Source organism: Labrus bergylta, chromosome 14, assembly GCF_963930695.1.
Source record: "Labrus bergylta chromosome 14, fLabBer1.1, whole genome shotgun sequence".
In the NCBI taxonomy this organism is placed as follows: domain Eukaryota; kingdom Metazoa; phylum Chordata; class Actinopteri; order Labriformes; family Labridae; genus Labrus; species Labrus bergylta.
In genome coordinates, this window is record NC_089208.1 from 24,582,389 (window position 1) to 24,597,815 (window position 15,427).

At 41.7% G+C, this 15,427-nt stretch overlaps 1 protein-coding gene across 1 annotated transcript; it reads right to left on the minus strand.

Moving 5' to 3' along the window:
• Positions 1 to 727: 727 nt before the first annotated feature.
• wnt11 (wingless-type MMTV integration site family, member 11) lies at positions 728 to 15,207 on the minus strand. Its single transcript, XM_065963244.1, has 6 exons — positions 14,910 to 15,207; positions 12,999 to 13,200; positions 10,507 to 10,749; positions 8,336 to 8,613; positions 7,553 to 7,845; positions 728 to 1,730 (listed from the first exon to the last, which is right to left on the minus strand). The coding sequence occupies exons 2-6, from the start codon at positions 13,084 to 13,086 to the stop codon at positions 1,556 to 1,558; spliced, it is 1,077 nt and encodes a 358-aa protein (XP_065819316.1). The 5' UTR covers positions 13,087 to 13,200; positions 14,910 to 15,207; the 3' UTR covers positions 728 to 1,555.
• Between the last annotated feature and the right edge of the window lie 220 nt (positions 15,208 to 15,427).

Sequence of the window (15,427 nt, forward strand, 5' to 3'; positions counted from 1 at the left end):
TAATTTACGAGATTATTCTTGTAAATTAATGACTTTAATCTCGTAAATTTAAAAAATATATTTTTTTTAACATGGCCCTAATCCTCCGTCGTAGATTTACGATCACGATGTGCTATAAATTATGGTAAACTGCTTTTTGTTTAACACTTGGATGTGCAGAGAATTGCTATGAATGTTGACGAGTTTAAAAATAATTAGCTCCTCTTTTTTTGAGTCCATAAGTTTGTTTGCAAAAAGTTTCGCTTGTGAATCTGACAGTTTTGTTTTCACATGTCGGGGGCTGAACTTGGCTGAGAGATCGAAATCCAGTTTCTTTTGTCCCAACCCTGTTAGAGTAGCACCTGAGCAACATCCACTGTTTGCAAACGAGAGAAGTTTTTGTCCAACGGCGAAGACGCAGGAGTGGATAATAAAGACAATCAATAAAATGAATGAGGAGATATATTTAAAGATGCCCTCTGTCTTAGTTAGCATACCAATGTTATGATGGAACTGGTGGATGAAAAATGTTAATAGCATTACTGACAATCAATCGTTTTCTTTTTCTTTTTTTTAAATCAATTTTAAAAGTGATATTTCTTGCCTTAAAAACGATATGTGATAGCAGTAATTTGAGTTTCATACTCAGCTCTATTTGTGTGATTTCACTGTTTTTACTTTCACTCTCAAACTTTCCAAATACACACACATTGTCCTAAAAGAGAAAAAAAAACATGCAATGTCCATGTAAAATGATGGTAAAGATCATTTATTTTATAAATACTTCTGTCTTTATTTCAGTATACAAAATAACAGTATGTACATCCACACAAAAGTGGTTTACAAAATCCATGAGTTCAGCTCATAGGCTCTGAAAAATAGAATATATTTGAACTGCAGACATAAAAGAGTTAATGCACCGTTTTACAAAAGTCTTTAATTCTCTTCCTCTTCTTCGTCTCTCAATCCACAGGGATGCAGGCATGTCAAGATCCACACAGGACACATGGCGAGAGTCCAGAAACATCAACCACAAAATAAGATCCATGATTGAAAAAGTACTTAAAGTTCCCTTTTTGTTTCCTTTTCCTCTATCTTCCATCACTGCGAGGAAAAAAAAGTCTTAATAGTACCCCAAAAAAAGTACCACATGGATCCATCAGAACCCTTTGATATCCGTGGAATGAAGCCAAACACAAGTCAAGTGAGGGGGAGAAAGACCCCCTCTCCTCCAGCATAAAATCCAATATTATTTCTTTTTATTAGAGATATAATAAAATAGACTTTCCATATCCCTCTCAGCGGGATTCATACACATGAACAAGAAAAAAGAAATACCCAGGAGGACGGTGGTCATCACGTAAAGCAGAACTCCGCGTCCAGCTTTGTGAAGAGAAGAAGCCCAGTTTGGAGATTTGATACAAAAATATACTGACACAAGAACAGACCGCTTCCCATGAGAGACACATGCTAAAGCTTAAGACAAAAGTAAGCCTTTGTGGTACTGTAGTGCTTTGGTTAATCTGTAGTCCTGGGCGGCTTGGTTTTTTTTCCAGCAGAGGACTGCAGCATGGACTCATTTGCAGACGTATCTCTCCACAATCCGCTCACACTTCTTGCAGGTGACGTAGCAGCACCAGTGGTACTTGCAGTGGCAGCGCTCCACCAGCTTCTCTGTGTACGGGTTGTAGCCACGCCCGCAGCACATCAGGTCACAGCTGTCACTGCCCATAGAGGTTTTGTTGCACTGCCTGAAATAAACGAGAAAATAAATATTAATATTTACATAATAATAACTTAAATCACAGCGTTTCAACACTTAATGGTCTCCTGGTTTGAATTTAATCCTGGTTTTGTTTCTTTCATTCTGTTTGTGCGTCTGCATGGACACTGGTATCCTTGTTAGCATCCTTTTTCTGTATCCTCTCACTATCATTTCTACTTGTAGAAGTCTGGACCCTTTTATCATGATTTGGGGTAACAAATCATACAGTTGCATGTCAACACTTTTCAGGTTTCTTAAAGTTCTTTGTTAGTCCAGTCTAGCAGTCTCAGACCTCGTGGGCAACTGTCTGTCACCCCTCGTAGCCTCTCGGAGTGACAGCCGACATTTGCGTCCAGGCTTTCTGGACTTCATTTTCCATATGTACCTTTTTTTACAGTCCAACTAACAACTAACAAGCAAGAGTGGAGTTGGTGTTTAGAAAAAGCACTGAAGAGGGGATTATTAGCTGCAGATCTCTGTTTATTGAGATCATTAAAAATCAACTGTAGTTAAATGACTACCAATGGCTTCTATGATAACATTACTGGGGGACTACATTTTGCCTCGTTTGCTTTTCTCTGAACTGTTGTGGTATAAGATTACAAATGGAAACCAGAACACACTTGATATCAAAAATCTGGTCCAGTGCCTACAGATTCTGATCCAGATCCTACAGATTCTGATCTGATGTAATATTAGAAACATTGTGACTGAGATGATAAAAAACAGACAGGACGGCTCATGGTCGGAAACCTGTCTTTGACTAGTTTTCATGTAAACACTCCAATGAAGTACTCCCAGTGGCAGATCCAGGTTTTGAGAACCAGGATGAGAGCTTAACTGGATTTATGTCACTAGGATACAATAAGAGTTAGTACATGCTTCTTATTATTCTAGTTTTGATCCTTTAAAGGACATCATGTTTGGAAGTCACCTGGTTGGTTGTTTATTTCCCTGTTCATATGATGATTGCAATAGCCATGATTGTCATTGTTCGTCTGCAGCTGTGTCATGATTTCTCAACACTAAGTTTGTGTCTTATACCTACAAAATTTGGATCAGGTGTTTACATGTTTACATGTTTTAATTTGGATCTGCATGTTTACATGCCAGAGTACGCTGGTTTCTATCAGAGGACTTAAGGCTGTATATCCCAGTTTCTCAAATCCAGGATTAGGGTTTACCTCGACTTCTGAAACCTGGATGAAATGTTTAAATGCATAGTTTGCATCTGGACTACTTAAAGAACTGATCATAACTAGGAAATGAATGACCTTTTAATGTTTACACATGTTACTGCACTCATTGTAGACGGACAACACAGAGTCAGGAAACAAGCTGATGATAAACAGGATACTAGTGTGCTTGTAAAGCTTCAACAAGATGTAAGAAAAGGAGTCTTAACTACCAGCCAGGAATATGTTTCCAGTTAAGCTTCTTTTTTAAAGTTTACTGCTCCTGTCTAAAATATTGTGATGATCTTGCAGACTTAAGAGCCCACAATAGTCCTTTAAAAGTGCTTGACCGCCTGGCGAGCCTTAACCTTTTGTGCACTCCTTCCTCCAAACATTTTTTCTGTCATTTTCGTTTTGTTCTGTCGTCTCTGGGCAGTGGATGCTTGAGAGCCTCTCACTTCAGAAGCCCGAGGCATCTTAAACGACCGGAGAATAGCCCCCCGTAAATCACACTGAATACACAGGGCTGCCCTCCCTCTCTTTAGCTTGCCCTCTCCACATAATTGCATTGTTTTATGATGGCAGAGTGTTAATGACCAGTATGGGGAGGGAGGGAGATGCTTAGCTGCTGGCTACTGCGGGAGTGAAGGAAGAGGAGGAGGGACAAGAGTCATTGAGAGTGTAAGACAGGTTTATTACATCGGTGGGAGCTGGGAATTAGACAGAAACCCCCACACACTTTTGTCAGTAGCAAGATTGGGTTATATCACTGCTGTGTTGTAAGTGGAGCAGAAGGAAAGCTCTGTACATTGAGTTCATCTGCTGGTTCAAGTAGAGCAACAGTAATGTAATTAAAGACTAAAGCACAGGCTTCAATGACGTGCCTCATCTCGGGGCCATGACACTTTTTAGCACCAGCGATCACACTTCTTCCATTAGGGGGCTACTGCTAAAATTCAATTCCCCCTGCCCCAGATTGTCTTGTTAATCAAATAGCTTGACTCTAGAAATAGTATTGACTTACTTTTAGGTCTTATAATCTCAAGGAAACTGCCTTGGTCCTCTGCTCTTTCACTGTACATGTTTCCTTTGGGTGATGTTATCAGAGAACAGAAGCATAATATTCACCGCTATGCAGATGATGCTCTGCTGTATGTTAATTTGGACCCAAATGGTGTCATGATGCTCTATCTGAAAACATCTTTGGCTGCTTTAAACTGATGGGACCGACCACTTTGTGAAATAAAACAGTGAGAAAACAGAAATATCTTTAGTTGGTCTACAATTTAAAAACAGGGGAACTTAACAATTTGGCCCCTTAAGTTCATCAGATGGGACAAAAGTTTGTATTTTTCATGGCACAGATTTAAAATTTAAATTTCACAAAAAGAAAGGGACCGCAGTAGCTTTATTTGCAACAGACATCCTTTCAGAGATGGTTTTAGTCAATGAACCAGGATGGCCCCAAAGATCCACTGGTTCTTGTCTTTTAGCTGTTACACGAATCGGAACAAAAATGTTTGGTGATGCTGCCTTTAGTTTTAGGCGATATATTTTATGTCTTGTCTCTTATTTTAAGCATCTATCTCATATTTCATTTTTATTCTATTGAACTCATATTGGTGTGCATTAATCTCTAAAGCGTGTCAGTTTGTTTCCCCATTCCCTTATAAAGCACTATAAATGTGAAACACTACTATTGCATTCGTCTGAAAGGTGCTATATAAATAAAGTATGACTGATTGATTCATACTTTTAAGCTCTTTCCCTCCATTCTACAAATTATTCAGAACTCTACTGCCCAAACAAACACTATGCAGTGACCAGACAACCAAGCTCAACCCCAGTTATTCCCCTCCAACGTCCCCGGCCAGCAAAACACCACCCGGCTGAGCCTTTCTTACCAAAGCCCCCACACCGACCCCACCTACATCACAGATGCCCCAGACTTCAACCACATCTGTTTTAGCCAGCCTCTGCTGGCTCCCAGTGTCTCTAAGGACTTATGGGACTAGCCTACATGACCTTTATCATCCGTCATGTGCACTGAGATCCTCTGCAATTACAAAATATCACACAGGGAAGACTATTGGGATCCAAGTCTTTACTAAACATGAACCAAAACTATGCAACTCCTCATTTGAGTTTATTTTTTAAAGCACTTGAGCTACTCCCCCTGTGGGAAACATACTTCAAGTTTATTTTATTACAAAAAAATATGTCAGCGCTAACAATAAAGTCAGTTACAAGGTCAATCCAAGTGTAAATCTGATAAATCCTCTCCTTGAGTGGCCACTGGTGTCAGAGAAATCAGCAGTGAGATAATGTGAGCAATTGATTCTGTGTAACGATATTTGGAGGAAGTCTAGGAATTCCTCAGATACGATCTGTCCAGACACATATGGGAATAATAAATACCCACGCATGTACACTCACAGTTACTCATATACAAACATCGTCACACATCGGTGTAATGATGGTGCCTCACTCGGGTTGCAGACTGTGTGTGGCTGCTGCGTTATCAGGCTGTAGTAATGGAACACATCGGACACTGTGAGTGTCCTTGACATGAAGCATGTCTTGTGGTTATCTGAAGAGTGGCCTTAGGCTGAGGAACACAAGATATGACCATCATATGATGTATGACATTTGAAACAACATTTAATGGAGCTGGTTTTATCCTCAGTGCCTTACACGGCCGTGAGCACTGGCTGTTGACATTGAGACATGCTTCAGTACTTTTGGTTGCGCAAATCATTGCCTGCATTTAAATAAAGATGACTTAGTAAATGTATGATCAATGAGGAAATGCTTAAGATTTTGTATTAAAGCAGGGGTAGGTCACTCTTTTGAAATCACAAGAGTAGATTTTAAATCCAACAAAAAACAAGCAACTCTGTCCAACAAATGAGCGTCCACTTCCTCATTGTGTTGAAGGGTTAGTTCAGAGGAGACAGTGTTTTGGAGAGTGGCAGAGCATCGTTGCTTTCTCACTGGCTAACTTTATCAAACTATCTTTTTCTATCATCTTTTTTGTAACTACTTCACCAGCTTTAGCTTGTGGAGAACTTACTCAGGCCTGTGACAGCCACAGACACCTCGTTTCTTTCTTGTCAGAGAATTTGATTTATTGATTACTTAACACAGCACATGTATTTATAACCATTCATCACTCCTGAATACTTAATGATAACAAATAACTGAGATACTGTTTTTCTCACTCTTTCTACATTCTTGGTTGGCCATCATGTAAGCTAACCTCTCTGCCGCCACAGGATTGATATCAATCAATATGAGGGTATCTTTAGCGGCTAGCTGGAACTTCATTGGCTTGGCCCAGTGGTGCGAACACATGGGTTCATGTATCCAGGCAATGCTGAAAGGATATTTATGTGTTCTGAACATTTAAATATGACCAGAAAATGACAGAAAAGTTGTTTAAGTTGTTTGTGTGCAGCTCTGAGGATGAAGAACAAAGGAGGACATTTAATATAAGGCATCAATATTCACAGCTATAAAGCAGATGTGTATTTCAGTGGTTGGAGTTCAACTCTGGGATTCTTTGCACGATTTGAAGAATGTATAAATATGTTGTAGTTTAGGAAAATACACAAGGAAATAATTATTAGACTTCATAAATTTGAAAACAATTTTTTTTAATGGTGAAGTTTAGTAAAAGACTAGCATGTATTGGTTTATCTTTTTTATGTTAATGTTATATTGGCTGCTGAGTGGGATTTGACAGACACCAGTACACCTTTATGTCAATTCTTGATCTGCTCCCACACTTCCTGTGTGTTTTTCTCATGCAGAAAAGAACCGGTCAGTATTCTTTCTGCCATAAAAACACACTTTTGGGTATTCTGAACCCTCAGCCTTGAATCTGTTGCAGAACAACTTAAAACTCAAGGAGCTTGTGTCCTGAAATGTTTTTAAATCTGAAATGAAAGACTCGGAAGCAGCTTCTACAGGATGTCGATGTTTTCAGCTCGACTGCGTGAACTACTGACTCCCAGATTTGACTCATAGATGGTTCTCTTTTTATGTAAGTTTGAGCGTTTTGTCATTTGTGCTGGTAATTGGTTAGCCCGGTCTCAGCCTGAGGAAGACTCTCAGACAAACATGATTCTTGTTCCTCACTAACTTGTCACAGAGCACGAACCAGCAACACTTTACACAGTCCCAAAGAAAACACTGGAGCTGAATGGTGTAAATAAACCGTTATCTTTAGGGGGGGGGGGGGGGGGGGGGGCTTTAACTATTTCCCCATTTGTGTGGCCCTCTCCAATCGATATCAGCTCCAGTGCACTCAGTCCTAAGAATAACCGCATTAGTCATTATTTTAGATAGTGGGACACCGACTCCAGGCTCAGTGGCCTTTTCAGCGACACATGCTCAGACAAGTCACAGACAGAGCACTCTCAGGGGCCGCTGCGTGTTATCACACAGCTTGTTCAAGAAACGGGAGGCAGGAAGGCACTTCACTAAAGTCAACATCGGGGAATGATCAGGATTGGTCATTTCCTATTCGTCTACTGCGTGGGACTGAATCATGCCTTTAACTCATGGTAAAAAGCACTGTCATTACCACAAAATAATCCCCAAACACAGTGATGTAATATGGGAGTCTCACCTGTCCTGTGTCCCGACAGAGCCTTGTTTGTCATTCCTGATGCAGAAGTCCGAGGAGCTCTGCAGGTAGACCAGCTCGTTCTCCCTCACCGGCCTGATGTCGATGTCTTTGGGTACCAGCTGCTTGCGTGTCCCCATGGGCCTGTGAACCACTTTAGTAGCAGACAGGTACTTGGTCTTTAGGTCCATGGCGATCTCCCTCAGGTCTTGCAGGCCCCTCCAGCAGGTCCTTATAGAGCAGGAGCCAGACACGCCGTGACATTTACACTTCATCACCATCGCGTCTCTCAACGCCTGGAAAGCCACAGACAGGGAGGTTAGATAGCTCTCACATTTTAGCAACATTTCCACAAATAATAAAAATCAAACTTTTAGTCCTAGAAGTTACTCTTGAGTTCCAACCACGATCAAAAATATCTTCTAAATTGAGCCAAATTAGTCAGTCGGGAGTCTTCTGAACATTGGGAAAACTTTAGCAATCAGAAATGAACTGCACTTTAAGCCCAAAACCCAAAAGTCCCATTGCTTTCAGAAATGACTACCTCCCTATCAGGGTCCCTAAAAGGGACAAAATGAATTCCCAAGGGACGTTGTTTATTTATTTCCACAAACGTGTGTAAATGTGCAGACTACTTCTTCAAGTTCCTGAACACAAGAGAAAGTGTGTGTGGTGGAAATGCAGCTTTTGTTGAATCTTACATTTACACAGATATGATGCAGTCCAGTCCTGAAATACTGAAATACAAAACTCAAATAACATCCCAATGTGGAGGATATGACTTACTTGTCTCCCGACTTCACTGTTGTGCAGGTGCATGAGTTTGTTAGCGTGGGAGCCTGCTCGCTTCATCTTCATGGGAGCGTCAGAGAACTTAGAACCCATGATCAGACCGTAGTGCAGGTTATCAGCGCAGCCTCCCCAGCGATAGCCGGGCTCGGGGATCTCTGCGGGCATGGGACCACACGAGCACAGCCGCAAATCTCCTGAAGTGCAGGCTCGGGCTATGGTGTGGCTGATGGTTGCCGCTGACAGGGCGTAGACAAATGCAGCCTCTCTTGTTCCTGTTGAATCAGATAAGAAACCCAGATTAAACGAGGAAAAGAGGACGACGCCGTGTTTATTTTAAAGGCCTGACCCTGCAAACTGACAGAGCAGCACCTGGCTGAATTTGATGATAGGTTGAATGCTTGTTTCCTGTTAGGACAGGGTGTTAGCAGAGTGTCTGTTACCAACACTGAACAGGTAAAAGATTGACAAGAGGGCAAGAAAATCCTGTACTGCTAACCCAGGCAAAGTCCCAGCGTCCATCATCACAGATAACACAAACTACAGCACACAAAGAGAGCCGCTGTGGCCAAGAGCTTCTTCTGTTCCTTTTTGTATTTATGCTAATTTTACCAGGAGCATGATGGGATACAATTGTAATGGATATCCAATCATAGGCTTGTAAATAGGGAACTTGCAATACAGATTTTGCAAAATCTTCAGTAACTTGGATATTGTCATAAGAGAGAGGGTACGATACAATACAACTCGACAATACAATACAAGACACGTCAAGACAGGACAAGACAAGCCTTAGTCTGAAGTGTTAGCATGACGTGTGCAGCGGCCAGTTTGAATTGATTTTGTTTTTACAAAGCATACCAATAATTAAAAGTTATTTCAGCAAATAAGACAATCCAAAAACATCTATACAAAGTTCTAGTCCTTCTACATAACAAACGTCCCTCCTGTTTCTCTCTTTTCCTCTCATCTTTTATCCATCTCAGGGAAAAAAAAAGAAAAAGCACTGAGAGCCCAACATGAATCCATCAACCACAGCCCATCACTGCCCGAGCTGTAACGCAGACTGAGCCCTGATGTAATTGGAGGTGATGTGCGTACACGGAAAGCACACATGTTTAAGGCCGGGGAGCAATTGGAAGGAAGGGAAGAAATCATGTATGACCGTTTGCTGTTAAAGATCAAAGCCGGGGCCCGGACAGAGATGAGCCATTTCCTGTTCTGTGCAGACATGGAAGCCATATCTGCACGGCTCCTCCACCAAATAACCTGAAACTTGTCTCTGACTCAAGGTCATTCTGGCAAAGGAAGCAGCTAAGTCAGACAACAAACTTAACAGGCATGCAGTTAAGATAATGCTGTGGATTTCAGGAATCAAAAGCAGAGTATTTAATCAATGTAAGCCCTGAGCGAAGGCACTTAACAATTAAATCAAAGGCTGGTTCGGCTGGCAGCACAAAGATGGAAAGATTGAGCAGAAATTAATCTCAACCCAGAACCCCTTTCACACGCACTCCTGAAAATATATAGAAAATGTCTTCAGGAGTTAGGACACAACGTGTAAAAAAAGATGCTACAGAAATCACAATATATCACTATGTATTTTTACAACATATAGAAGAGGATGGAAGATGCTACAGTCATTTTTCCTTCTTATCGTGTCATTGAACGTGTGCACAGAATCAATGAAAGAGTGGAAAAGAACATTCTGATGAGCAGAAAAGAGTATAAAGTAGATTCATTATATGCACGAAGATTGAAGATCAAACCGGTTGTGAAGCGGTTGCAGGGTATAAACGTCCCCGCCCCCTTTTCATGCACTCACAGTGAATTTTCCTAGATATTACCTGCTGCCATTCACACAGGCAGGGTTCAATCTGGATAATGTCAGAGTGAAAAATGCCATCTCTTGCATTCACACATAGAGCTCATACCAAAAATGTGAGGACGTTTCAAGAGTTTTGTGCATGTGTGAAAAGGCTACAGGACTCATTTTGATCATAATTCTCTAAATAGCCTCCAGACACAGCATACACATCATGAAAGGTCGAGGAACAGTGCAACAGTTACTGTAAACTGGTAAGTAACTTGGCAGAGCGCTTTGGGAAAAGAAAAAAAAACCCTAACAGCATCCATGACGTCATTTCAAACCATCTCTGAAAATGTACCTCGTTCAAGGTCGGGTGGATACTTCTGTGCGTCGATGGGGATGTCGATGGAGGAGCAGTTCCAGCGCATGTCAGAGAAGGTCTTCTGGCACGTCTTCTTGACCTCGCGGGCCGCCTGGACGATGGTCTGCATGAGCTCCAGGTTGCTGCGACACAGCTGAGCCTGAGAGGACACCATGCCCGGCAGCAGCTTACAGTGCTGCGTCTGGTTGATGTGCAGAGACGTGGGAGCGTGTGATAGCGCTCTGTGGGAACACAAACAACAAAGATCGGTCAGTATACACAATCTCTCAATCACTGAGGTGATGACTACAATGTGCCCGTTGCTCAATCCCTTCTTTTGTGGAATTATCAGGTTTGTGTGGAATTTTTAAAAAAAAAGCATGTCGTGAGTTTCTGTTCCAGTGGTGTGTTTTTCTTGTGAACAAACAATTGAAGAATCCAAACAGCAGGGGATTATTTTGGCATGCACTGCGGACAAGAACCATCTTATCACACGAGAATCCCAAAGGGAAGCCAGCTGCGGATTCATAAAGTATAAGTGACACGCTCTTGGCGTGGTGCTTGTCTTTTGTTTTAGCGCAGCAGAAGCCTCCAGCCTCCAAAAATATTTTTAAAAAGGCCCACGAAACTCTGATCCACAATCACATGAAAAAAACTACACAGATCCTTTCCCATTTGAATTTTTTCCCCACAGGAAGAGTCGTCCCCTGTGGCCTCGGTTTGACAAGAATCATTAGTTATTAAAGCGTGCACACGTTTGATTTGAACTTATTGAGGAGAAACTTAATGGAGAAACCACAGGGCGGAGCAGGTCGGCTCTGATGGACCTGCTCTCTCTCTGCCGAGGCTTCGTGAGAACCCGCAGCGCCGCTTGCATCGCGGCCTGTTTTGCATTAAGGGGGCCAAGGGGCCGCCACTCTGTGCCCAGATGATAAGCTGTGACTCCTCTGGGCTCGCCGTAACCCGGCACTCACAGGTGTTTACAGCCGCATCTGTTTTGTATTGCAACGCGGTGTACTATCAAGACTGCAGGAAGTCTCGCTTAGATGTAGCACATGTCAGACCTGCTCTGATGAGCACATCTGCCACATTAAGGAAGTACAAATACTTCAATAATGTACTTTAGTAGAGATGAAATGAATCTATACTTCAGTTTATGTTCTGAAAACATTTGACTCTTTAGTTTAACACCTGAACTTTTTACTCCTTTTAGAGAATAGCCTCTTGAGTTTGAATGAATTGAAGAGGCATTATTTTTTTTTTCACCTTCCAAATGACAAGAGCAATTTCAACCTAAATGAACGGGACAATAAGAAATGCAAAAGATAATTCCCTAATTCTCCATCAGCTTCATACATTTCAGACGTTGCTTTACAAAGTTGTTAAAAAGATAAAAAGACAAAAGAGACTGGAAAGGGAAACTAGAAGACATTAAAAAGAAAAAGAAGAAGAATCAGAAGAAGGAGGAGGAGGAAGAGGCGTCTACCGATTGTGACAGTAAAAGGAGAACTGGAAGGAACATGGATGACACTGAAGCAGCCAACATGGCCGACGACTTGGGAGCACATTCAGAGCGGAAAGGCGTTCCCCATCCGTCTGATTTACACGTTAAGAGTCCACTAGATGTTAATACTTTTCAGTGAAACTTTTATTTTACCTTATAAAGATTTAAAGTTTAACCGTCTGAAGTCAGTTCAGTCAGCTTTGCACAGAAACAGCTGCAGAAAAAGCCTTTATTTTTTACACTGCGGGTACATTTCAGAGCCAAGTGGAATCACTCCTTCAGCTTTGGCCACACCATACTTGGGTACATAACGTGTGTCCTTTAACCACCTCTGACATCTGCTCTTTAGGCTGACGATTAAAAACAATTTTTCCCTGATAAGAATCTGTGGAGAGTTGTTGGAGAAGTGGGCGCAGAGAGGGATGTTTTCACAGCGCTGTGACATTATGCACGGAGATCAAACTCAAATGAAGACTCACACAACAGAACACGCAAACTCTGAGAGCAAACCGCAGAGGGTTTCTAAGGATACCGAAACAAAACTGTGCAAAACATCCAGCCCCAAACATAAATACATAAAATAAATAGTAACTGTAATTATAGAATGTCTATGCACAGTGTTGTTTACCTTTTCTCTGCCCCTAAAACAGTGTGGTGCCCAGTTCATGCATGCAACATTTGTCTTAGCGTTGACTCTGTTTGAACGCTGACCAAAGCCTAACGAGGCTGCACACAGTGACCTAACACATGATCATCTCGATCTTATTTTCTACTCTTATCTTCCTCTTGTTGTGCAGCAGGATACACACTCACACGGCCGCTGCCTTCATCAGGAGCAACAAGAGGAATGTAGGGGCCCTCCAATCCAAAAAAACATGCAGAAAGAGCTGCACAATCTGCTCTATCTTTTTGACATCATGTATTTTGACACAGATTGATTGTTATATGCTCAAAAAGAAAAAAAAGAGAAGAGTTGGTTACTTACAGCCATTCCATTTGATGCCAGAGCAGACCTGAGACAGCAGCAGAGCTGTGAGCACACCCAGAGGCAGGACATGAGAGCTGCTCCTCATGTTGGACAGAGACTCGGCTTCACGCGGGACAAACAAACACAAAGAGCTGCTGGACCTCTTGGCTCGCACTTAAAAGTGGACTCTCATGGCACGGCCTCGTCCTTTCTCAAAAGCCTGCAGTTAAAATAACATCAATATTAGCAAAAGACTTTAGCCGTGAAACAGTGGTAACATTTTACAGATTGGAAGTCATTTGTTTTCTCGCTGAGTTAGAAAGCAGCGGGAGAGTCTTTGTGTGAACGCTGTGACCTCACAAGGTTTAAATCTGGAAATGAAATGATGCAATAAAAATCGAATTCTCTTTTTAATTCTCTGTCAGGAATAATCACTCAGAACCAATGAAATAAAATCTTGAATTTATTATATTTCATTCTTAAAGATTACATACAGATGTCCTCAAAAAATAACTCAACAATACGTGGAAAAGGAAAAAGAAATAAGATGATGTGTTGTATATTTTAAGAAATACTAGATAGTCTACAACACTGTACGGAATATTTATAGAAGAAATACACTTAAACTTTCTAGTGCATGCAAAAAGACAGAAAAAAAAACCCAAGAAAAATTACCCACAAATGAATCTGAAACACAAAGAACCCCTCAGTGCTGCAGTCTGTGGTACAACAGAAACTTTCCTTTCACACTTTAAAGTGTTTTATTGAACTTAAATTTGTTTTACATTCACCTATAATAAAGACATAATTAAGCCTGTATAACCGGATGGATGGAAAACTGGGGATCTAAACGATTACATGAGTTTTTATCTCAACGTTGACCCTGAATAATTCAGAAGGGACCCCCCCCCCCCCCCCCCCCCCCTCCTGGTTAAGAAGCACTTTTCTGCTCCTCTTGTGAAAATGTAAAGAATTTAAAACACAGGTTTCAGTATCAGCAGATCAGCGCAGTAATCTGCTGCAGCGTTGATCTGATTGCGCTTTGAGCTGTTGATAAGACATCTCTTTGAAGAGAGCTTAAAGTGAGCGCGTTAAAGCGCCAGGTAGCGCATAATGGGCCCTTCTTTTTTTTAACGCACAAGTTCCGATCCGCGCCGCTGATTGGCGCAGAAAACTGTGAGAAATCACCGACATTAATTATTTAAATGAGGTGATTGAAACCCATCGGCAAGCTGTTGCTTCCTTACACTCGATGAACTACTCTGTAAAAAGGGTAATTAAGAAAATACTACAATTTATGTAGTTGTGTTTTCTGCGCGCTCAGTCCGTGTTTGCCGTTTGGAGCCGTAAAAAAAAGTCACAGCCACAAGTGGATTAGCTGTTTAAATTTACATTTCTCTAAAGTGGGCTAAATGAGCTCCTGTTTCCCCCTCCTTGCAGATAAAGCCTGATAGCCTCACACTCACACACCATCCGATGTGTGTCTTTCATCGAGCCAAGATAAGCGGGGCAGGGCGCACCGAGCGGACTATTAATCACTTTTACGAACTATCACAGGGGATCTAATTATTGGAGAGGAACTTACCAGGATATTTTTACAACTGACTCATTAAAAAGAGTTGCTACCAAAGACAGCAGTGGAGATTTGTTTTAGTTCTCCTGAAGCCAAAAAGAGGGAGAGCAAAGTTTGGAGAAAAAACGAGAAAACAAAAACTATATAAATAATTGGACAGAAAGTGGTTTAACAAAGATATATTTTGCAAATGTTTTTTTAACAACTCGTCTAACACAGACTCACTAAATATCTCAGGCGACTAACAAAAGCACCAACTTTGTCTCGGCTCACTAATCCCTCACTTTAAACCTATCCGTGCGTAAAAGACGCAGAGACTCACTCACAGCAGCCTGAAAAAAAAAGTTTCTCCTCACCTTTGCCGAAGCGTTCAGCCTTCCCCGGTCTAACAAGTAGCACAAGAAAGTAAAAAATGTAATCTCCGCAGGTAGGTATAGGCAGATTATCCTTTTCAAGGGTTCAGTCTGCGTCGGTATCAGCCAGAAGCGTCCGTAAAATCCAGCATGAGGAGGTAGAATAAGTCCGCACAGGTACGCATGGTGTGTGTCACTGCGGTGCCTGGTGTTGTAGGAGTGTGTTATATGTGTGTGTGTGTGTGTGTGCGTGAAGGACAGAGAGGGTGCAGTGAGTGAGCTGAGTGGGGGCAGACTCGCCTCTAAAGTACCGCGGCCCCGCTTTGATCTCACTGATGATGTCACAGCATCATTAGCATAAAAAAAGCACGCGGCACCGGGAAACACCGACGTGTGAGGGAGTGAGACTGATACTGAGCTGGAAAACACAAGAAGAATACTCCCAGAATAATACCACACAGGAGTAACAGCGACTCGAGATGATTAATAGTCGATAAAAAACGACGTTTATTTTAATGTTG

What these genes read in the sequence shown, in the direction of transcription:
- wnt11 (XM_065963244.1), bottom strand. Translation starts at nt 13,086, where the DNA reads ATGAGGAGCAGCTCTCATGTCCTGCCTCTGGGTGTGCTCACAGCTCTG. An exon ending in TGGCATCAAATGGAATGGCT is followed by an intron (nt 10,750 to 12,998) that starts GTAAGTAACCAA and finishes GTTCCCACAGAG; the next exon opens with CGCTATCACACGCTCCCACG. An exon ending in ACAGTGAAGTCGGGAGACAA is followed by an intron (nt 7,846 to 8,335) that starts GTAAGTCATATC and finishes GTGGCTTTCCAG; the next exon opens with GCGTTGAGAGACGCGATGGT.